This window comes from Plasmodium reichenowi, chromosome 13, assembly GCF_001601855.1.
Source record: "Plasmodium reichenowi strain SY57 chromosome 13, whole genome shotgun sequence".
Classification (NCBI taxonomy): domain Eukaryota; phylum Apicomplexa; class Aconoidasida; order Haemosporida; family Plasmodiidae; genus Plasmodium; species Plasmodium reichenowi.
The window spans coordinates 1,037,678-1,047,699 of NC_033658.1; the positions used below are offsets into that span (position 1 = coordinate 1,037,678).

General features: G+C 18.6%; 2 protein-coding genes across 2 annotated transcripts in view; both read right to left on the reverse strand.

Annotated features, from left to right (window-relative positions):
• PRSY57_1325400 (translation initiation factor EIF-2B gamma subunit, putative) overlaps positions 1–2,154 on the reverse strand; it is a gene marked incomplete at both ends in the record, with an annotated part of 3,112 nt that extends 958 nt beyond the window's left edge. Inside the window, 7 exons of the mRNA XM_012909190.2 lie at positions 187–267; positions 412–510; positions 620–738; positions 821–872; positions 977–1,308; positions 1,502–1,562; positions 1,768–2,154. Coding sequence (XP_012764644.2) covers positions 187–267; positions 412–510; positions 620–738; positions 821–872; positions 977–1,308; positions 1,502–1,562; positions 1,768–2,154 — 1,131 coding nt within the window. The remainder of the gene's footprint in view (positions 1–186; positions 268–411; positions 511–619; positions 739–820; positions 873–976; positions 1,309–1,501; positions 1,563–1,767) is intronic.
• Positions 2,155–3,179: 1,025 nt separating this feature from the next.
• Positions 3,180–9,671, reverse strand: PRSY57_1325500 (hypothetical protein; the record flags this gene model as incomplete). The annotated part of the gene is made up of 1 exon (XM_012909191.2): positions 3,180–9,671. One exon carries the CDS (start codon positions 9,669–9,671, stop codon positions 3,180–3,182), a length of 6,492 nt encoding a protein of 2,163 aa, XP_012764645.2.
• Between the last annotated feature and the right edge of the window lie 351 nt (positions 9,672–10,022).

The following is a 10,022-nucleotide window of genomic DNA, read 5'->3' on the forward strand; positions in this document are numbered from 1 at the left end:
AAAAAAAAAAAAAAAAAAAAAAAAAAAAAAAAAAAAAAAAAAAAATATATATATATATATATATATATATATATTGCCATATTAATGTATGCTTATTATATATTATGATAAATTTTATATTTTATTAAAGACAATATTTGATAAAAAAAAAAAAAAAATTCACTTGTTTTATTATATATAATATACCGATTGGTTTTTTTCGGTTAGAAGAAAAAAACAATAAGGAGGCAATATGTTTTTCAAATGATCTTGTCTACTAACACAAAACTGAAAGAAAGAAATATAAAAAAAAATAAAATGAGGAAATAAATAAATATACATATATATATATATATATATATATATATTTATTTTTTATTTATTTATATTTTAAGCATCAGTACATGTTTCTTTTCTTTATTATTTTTTTACCAATAAGTTCGCTTTAAAAAAATTTGGGATACTATTAATTCTTTGACAAAATCCATTGTTTTTTGGTTGTATATAACAAACAACACTCTCTACATTTTCCTATAAAATGAATAAATATAATATGTAGTGTTATAAGTTTCATTTGTTATAATATATATATATATATATATAATATATATATATATTTTTATTTTTATTTTTTCATTACATTATTTATGATGTCCAACATTAGATTTTCTCTTTTTCCTTCCTCAATTTCATCGTCCCCTTCATATTTTTCAATTAATGTATTGTACATGTTGTACTTGAATTCTCCCTTGGAATATTCTACAAAAAAAGGAAAAAATAAAATAAGAATATACGCGTATGATATATACAGGTGATGATATAAATTATTATGCTTTCCTACCTGCAGCCTTGGATGTGTTTTGAATTTTTACCAAGTATGGAATCAAATCATACTAAAAAAAAAATAAATAATATATATATAAATATATGTATATATCTATGTATACATATATATATATATATATATATATATTTTTTTTTATTTTTTGTTCCTTACCTTGATACTTGAAAATTTGTTTTTTTTTTGTTCCATGATTTCTAAAACGTAATGCTTAAAAATGTATACATGACTATCTAATAAGTCCGTTTTTAATACAAAATTTTTATGAAATAATAAATTAACTTTACTAATTTTCATCTTTCCATTTTCTTTCATAGATAAAGAATCTTTAATACTCACAACTTTACTATTCTTGTCAATACACACCCATACGTTATTCTCTAAATTTACATATTCGTCTGTTATCTCCTTCTTCTTTTTATCATTACTTGGTTGGTTGTTTTCTAAAAGTAATATGGCACATATAGCGTTTTCCCCTCTAAACAAATCTACAGTATAATAAGGAAAATATAATAAGAAATGAAGAAAAGAAAAAAATTCGAGGAGGCGATAAATATATATAAAATTATGACACATTGTTGGAGGAGCACAAATATAAATAAATAAATAAATATATATATATATGTGTATATAATTTTTATTTATTTATTTTTTTGTTTATTTTATTTTTCAGCATCCTACTAGCTAAGGAATGAAAATCCACGAATCCGAGAATATCACAATTGACTACAATAAAATCGGACTAAAAAAAATAATAAACAAATGTAAATATAAATATAAATATAAAAATGAATAAATACATAAATATATACATACATATATATATATATATTCATGTGAGCATTAATTTGGGGGGACTCATAAAATGAGTAGCTTATGTATACATTTTAAAAACAAAATACATAGAAACATGAATATACATATATAATACATTTTCTTATATTTACTTTTATTTTATTTTTAATTTGTAATAAACATTGAATGGAACCTATATCTTCATTGTTGTTTGTATTATATGGTTCGATGTCTATACAATAAATGTGTTTTCCTTTCTTATCATCATATTTATAATTATCTTGAAAAGTTGTATTAATATAATTAACCATGTCATCATAATATTTACTATTAACAACGATAGTAATATATTTTAATCTCTGTTCAATAATAGTTTTTATTATATAATATATCATACATCTATTACATATCTTTATTAATGCTTTACATTTATTATCACATAATTCACTAGCAAAATGATTCTCATCAAGAGTCAAAATTACCACTTGAAATTCTACGAAGGTACCTGAAAGTACCTTGGATATATTAGAAGTTGACATTTACCAAAAAAAAAAAAAAAATATAAAATAATAAAATAATAAAATAAAAAATAAAAAATATATAAATTTTAAAATACATATGTATAAATATATATCTATATAAATGTATTCATATTATATGTGAATATATTTATAATGTACTAATTTATACATTTATTTTATATATAAAAAAATATTCATCTTAATTTTTATTTAATGTGCTTTTTATTATTATAGTTATCTAAAAAATGATGGAAGCCCCATCTTTTTTTTCCTCAAAAAAAAGAATAATATAATAATAATATTATGTATATATATATATATATATATATATATATATATATAATTATATAAATATACTTACAGTTTGATATATATATATAGAATTTTATTTCAATGAAAACTTTTTAAAATTATTGAAATATAAATTATAATATATATATGTTTTTCAAAATATATTATTTTATTTTTTCTTTATATATTATGTATACATATAAAAATTGAATGAATAGTTGTTTCTCGCTCTCTTTAATATTATATATATATATATAATATTATATGTATATATAAAGTGAACATTTATAAATTATATATAATAATATAAAATATACATATTATATATATATATATATATATAAAATTACGCTTTGTATAATATATATGTTGATATTATATTTTTTTTTTTTTTTTTTTTTATATTATTATATTTTGTATTCCTTCCACATGTATATAAAATAATCAATGTTATATATATATGTTAAAAAAAAAAAAAGAAAAAAATGTGCCGTGGTTTAAAAGAAACGGGTAAAATAATATCATCATTTTAATATTTTTATTTTAAAATATGATGAATGTATTATAAAAAAAAAATAATATATATATATATATATATCAATATGTACATATTTTTGTTTGTATGCATATTTTATTTTAAATATTTATGTATATATTTATTTGTATGCATATTTTATTTTAAATATTTATGTATATTTGTTTATGTGTATTTTTTTATCTCAGTATACTTATTTCTATTTTATCATTTCATATTATGTCAATGATGTATATATGAATATAATAATAAAGAGAAATAAGGATATCATAGAAATTTGTAATAATAAGATAAATATTTGATAAGAATTGAAATGATAATAGTTATATTTTACATTGTTTGGATTTTGTTTTTGTTTTTGTTTTTTTTTTCCTTCATAAGAATTATTATTTCTTAAATTTGTTTCGTCTATTATTTGATTTTCTTTATGATTATATATTATATTTTTAATATTTCTATTTTTAACAATATTATTATAAATTTCTGAAGGAATAAAATTTTCCTTATGATCTGTATCATTATTTATATTGTTATGTTTACTTATATTATTGTAATATGAAATAGAAGCTTTAAATGTGTTTTGTAAATCTTTTTTAAGGTTATATAATTTTGTTGAAGTATTATCACTATTAATTTCAGGGCTATTATTTGTGTCACTTGTTATATTATTATTATGTTCTCCTAAGTATCCATTATAATTATTTGATGAAGGGATATTATTATGTGTATCTTTGTAAATATTTTTTTCATCTTGATAATACATTTTCTTCTTTTCATTTGACATGAAATCATCTTTTTGGGAATTATTTGTATGTGTATTTTTATTATTATACAAACTAATATGTTTATTTTGATAAATGTTTATGTTACATTTATCATATTGTTCATTATGTGTATTGTGTATATTATATATATTATTATAAACATTGTTATCTTTTTTATCATAGATATGTATATGGTTATTATTATCTGTATTTCTAATTTTCTCATTATATTGATTATTTATATTATCACTACCTTCTTTTGGATATATAAAATAATGATGCTTATCATCCTTTATTTTATTAACTAAATCATTTGTGTAATTGTTTGATAGTTCATTTTGATTACTTTGTGTAAGTTCATTATTATGATGTATATCTTGTTTAACACATTCCTTATCTTTAAAGGAAGTACCACAAAATATATTTTTTAATTTATAAAAGGTGCTATTATTATTATTATTGTGATTATTATTGTGATTATTATTGTGATTATTATTGTGGTTATTATTGTCCTTATTATTATTATTATTATTATTATTATTATTATTATCATTATTTGTAGTAGTTGTGTCATTAATATTTGTTTTAGCTCCTGTTGTATCTTTATTAAATTTAATAATTTTTAAAAAGATATCATCATTAATATATTTACAAAAATAAATATTATTCACAATTAAAACAAAATGATTATCTAAATCATTTTTATTAAGATACTGTGAATTTTCTTTTACAAATTTGTTATATATATAATTTAAGATGATAAGATCATCTTTTTCGTTTTTCATTTCATCGTCCATGTTGAAATTTTTATCTAGATCATTAATATTTATATCATTTATATTTCCATTTTTATTTATATTTACATTTCCATTTTTATTTTTATTTATATTTCCATTTTTATTTTTATTTTTATTTATATTTTCTATTTTTTTTTTTTTTATCTTGTCAATAAACTTCTCATAATGGTCATAAAATATTTTGTTGTTCATATTTTTTTCTATAACCTTAACAATTTTTGATTTGTCTATATGTAAGATACATAAAGTATATAAAAGTTCGATAAAATGTATAGAGTTTAATTTATCTATGTTATTACAACAATCTTCTATTAGATTTGTAAATAAAATACGTTCATATGAATTCAGAAGAAAATCATAATTATTATTTTTATTATCATATATATTATAATATTCTTTAAACTTCTTTAAATTCTTTTTTTTATTTATATTATTTTTCCAATCATTTTTAAAAGAATTTATAATATTATTTTGTGTATATGAAGAAAAAGTATGCTTACAATCAATATCTATGTTTATATTTCTATTATGTTCCTCATTTTTTTTTTTTTTATTATGATAAAGATCTCCCCATCCTGTTGAGAAGGGTAAATGTTGTTTTTCACATGTTGTTAAATCATTACCATTTTTTACAAATTCATCCTGTACACCATTTTTTACAAATTCATCCTGCACACCATTTTTTACAAATTCATCCTGCACACCATTTTTTACAAATTCATCCTGCACACCATTTTTTACCACATCATTATCTTCAAGGTTGTAATTTTTTATTAAATCATTTTTTATATTCCCATACACATTTGAACTATTAAATCTACAATTTTGAAGAGGAACTTTTTTCTTTTTTGAATTTTCTTTTTCATGTCTATTTTCTACACTTAGACTTCTATTAGTCATTCCTTTTTTGTAACCACTTACAAAATTTTGATTATCATCATTATTTATTTTATAATTTTGATCTTGTTGTTTTTTATTTATTTGTTCGTAATGTAAAAAATTATATGCTAATATTTTAAAAATGATGGAATGACATACAGGTTTCCTATAAAAGTAATATGGATATAATTTCTTTTCTGTATAAAATGTATTTATATCCTTTTCATATTCTCTATAATCATTTATACTGTCTTGAGAAATGGTTAGAATATATTTATGTAATATATTTGGTTCTTTTGTTTTTTTTACATTTTTCCAGTATTTATTTATTAGTATGATTTTTTGACAAGCGAAACAACAAGATATTGTTATAAATTCACTGAGAGGAATATAATGAAGAATATTTATAATATATCCACTTATATCCTTTAAGAATTCCGAACATGGCACTTCAATTAAACATAAAGACCATAATATATTTACTAATAATACACTTTTATTTAATTTCTTTATGTTATGTCTAAATACATTTAATATTTTATTAAAAAAATGTGGATATTCATCATTTTTTATATTTAAATAAGCTAATACACATAATATATGAGTACATGTATATAAATTTAAATATTCTAAGGTATCATAAAAACATAGAATAATTTTTTCAATATTTTGTTTATGATAATTATTATATAAAATATCTTCATTATATAATGAACATATATATAATAAATGTAAATACATACACATATTTTCATTATTATCATTAGTAATATTTAGATTCATATTTTTATTTAAATTTATTTCACATTCTTTTATTTCTATTATATTACAATATTGAAAAAGATACATTACACAAAAAATTAAATCTTTATCTACATCCATATATTCAATCTCTTTATATAATATCCTTAAAAGATCGATAAAAATTTCGTTCTTTTTTAATACACATAAACACCAAGCTATTTTATATATATCTATTAAGCTTATTATTTGCATATTTTTGTTAAACACAAAAAAACCTTTTTTATCATCATATTTGTTTGTTGTACGACGTTTATCCTTATCATCAATATTTTGTTCTAACAAATTGTTAGCTATCTCATCATGTTCATATTTTATTATTCGTTTATTATAAAAGGTAACAAAAGAGTTGCTACTATTATTACTTAAGGAATTCCCATTTTCATGAATGAAATTGTGATTATTGTTATCATTCATATGGTTGTTATGGTCAACATGGTTATTATGGTCAACATGGTTATTATGGTCAACGTGGTTATTATGGTCAACGTGGTTATTATGGTCAACATGGTTTTTATCTTTTATATGATTGTTATTTTTTATGTCTATATGTTGTTCACTTTTTTTTTTTTCTTCCTTGTTGTCGTCACACAATACTTTATTTTTTAGATCATTTTCTTTTATTTGTATATAATAATATTTATCTTCACTATAATTTATTTTATTTTCTTTAAGTAAACATGTTTTTAAATTAAGACAATATAAAAACTTATTTAATATTTTTGTTAATAAACTATCTGATATTTCATTTTCTGTACAATTATTATTTATATTAAAATTTAAAAAGTATAAAGATAGAGCTAATAAAATATTTATATTTTTTATATTTATAGGTATATAATTTACAAATTCTTTTATATATTTATAATAATCTTCATAATTGTTTATATTATTTAATTCGTTTATATGTTGTTTATCTATATTTAAACACTCATTTCTTATATGACTAGTATTCATGTTGTACAAATGCTTTTTTCTTTCTTGCTGTTCATCTACATTTTGATTTTTATAATTATAAATATTTATAGCATTATCATCATTATAATTATTATTATAACAATTTATTTTGTTATCACCATTATTTAGATTACTTCTTGTTTTTTTCTTTTCGCTTGAAAAGAAATTGTTATTACTATTCATTATGTAATTTTTTTCCGCCCTATTATCATTATATATAATATTTAGTTTGTTATCAGAAAAATATAAAGGAAATAATTTGGTTTCTTTATTTTTATCAATACTAATATTATTATTGTGATTATAAATATTATTATTATTGTGATTATAAATATTATTATTATTGTGATTATTTTTATTATTATTATCATTATTTTTATTATTATCATTATTTTTATTATTATCATTATTTTTATTGTTGCTGCTGATGTCTTTTATTATATCTTCATTTTTTTTACATTCAAAATATCGGTTCATATTATTATTCCTATTCTTTATACATATTTTTCCATCATTCCATATATTATTATTGTTCATATCCTCAGATAAATTTTCATTTTCTTTGTAATTTTTTTCGGCATACTCTTTATTAATATTATTTGTACTATAATTACTGCGTACATTTAAATAATGAATATACCCCTCCTTCTTATTTATAATATTGTTGTTGTAGGTTTCGTTTTTATCATTCTTAATATTATTATAATTTATATTATATTTTAAATTATAAGTATTGTTTCGAATATTATTACCATCAATATTGTGACCACTAGTAATTATTTTATTTGTATTATTTGGATAGTCCCCTTTTTTACTATCATCTGTATTGGTATTAAATAATGATGAAGACATTTGCCTATTTATAGATACATCATTATCTCCGTTTTGTGTCTTACTCTTCTTGTCATAATTATATATATTTGAATATGTGTCTGATGTTTTATTTTTGGATTCTAAGGTACATTCATTAGATACATTTGTAACATCTACCATATTTTTATTATTTGAATCTTTGTAATGTATTACATTATCATCACTTTTTGAATGTAAATCGGAACTATCATAAACATTTATAACAGATTCTTCATTTTTTTTTTTTTTGTTATTACTTATATTGAAAATGCTCATATTGTCTTGTTCATAACTTAAAGGGGAATCAATAATTTTGCTAGAATCTGAATAAGTAGATTTTAAAAAACTTATATCAAATAAACTATTATCATTTGAATTTCTTGAATATTCACATCCCTTATTACTTTTATAAATAATGCAATTGTTTATAATTTTATCATAATCTTTTTCAAAAGTGTTCATATTATTAATAACAGGCTTATTGTTTTCATTATAATGAAAAGTTGGTTTATGTTCACAAATTGTCTCCTTTTTGTTATTAAATATACTCATGTTGTTAATTAAATCTACTTCCTTATATTTTCCTTCTTCATCCTTAGAATGTGTATCAAAAAAAAAAAAGTTATTTCTTTTATATCTATCTTCTTTAATTTTATTCTTCATAAAAGAATTCTCTGCATATGAAGAAACGCTCATTTTTTTTTTTTTTAAATCTTTCTTTACTAGCATTTCATTTTTTAAAATACTATTTCGTTTGCTCAAATAATGAACATAATCTTTATTTCGTTGGATTAAATTTTTTTTTTTACTATGATTCTGTGGTTCATATAAGTTGCGTTTTCCCGAATTACTTCTGCTGTTATAATTACTAATATTACTAATAATATTGTTATTATTGTTATTATTATTATTATTGTTGTTGTTGTTGTTGTTGTTGTTTATGGTGATGCTATTATTATCTTTATATTGTATATCATCATTCATAGTATATTTTGATCGGCCCCTTTCAGAGGTATCGTCAAACCCTAATTTATTTGTTATCTCCTTTTTTGTGTCTAACATATACGGTTTGGTCATACTATATTTAAAATACCCTAACTTTTCATCATTTTTTCTAATACTAGTATTGTTTGTATATTTATTTAATAAATCATCAATCGTATTTACGACATTATTTTTTTCCTGATTTTTTATATAATTATTATATCCTTCCTCTTCTTTGGATTTGTACAATTTCTTCATCTCATTAGGGTTCATAGAAGTATTACAAGAATTAATTAGTTTAGTTATTTTACTTGTATTTAAAAATAAATTTGTATACATATAATCATTTTTCTTTTCAAAATTTTTTCCTCCAACATAATTTAAATTAACATTTTCATTTTTATTATTTAAATAATATGATGTATTATCATTAGATACATAATTATTACATTCACTTATATTTTTATTATCATAATAATCATTATTTATATTTATATTATAGTTATTTTTATTTATAGTTTTATAACTCACTTTATTCCTTAAGTATTTTTCTGCTATTTCTTCTGCAGAATTGTCTTTAGAAATCTTGGAATTTTCATACGGGTTCAAAAAAGAAGTATTCCTGTTTTCTTCATTATTATTTAATATACCATTTTTATTACCTTTGGAAATCATCTTTTCAATTATCCTATATTCTTTTATTTTTAATTTTATTAAATGTTGAAAATGGATAATATATATATATATAAATATATTTATATCTATCTTTCTAATTTGTATATTTTAAAAAAATTATATGGAACATATCATAGATATATATATATATATATTTATTTATTTATATTTATATTACTCTCATATATAAATGTTTTTTTTTTTTTTTTTTTTTTTTTTTTTTTTTTTTTTTTTTTTTTTTTTTTTTTTTTTTTTTTTTTTAATTTTTTTGGTTTTTTTAAAATTTAAAAAAAAAAAAAAAAAATATAAAATAAAAGTAAATTTATTTTTTTTTTTAAAAACATATAAAAT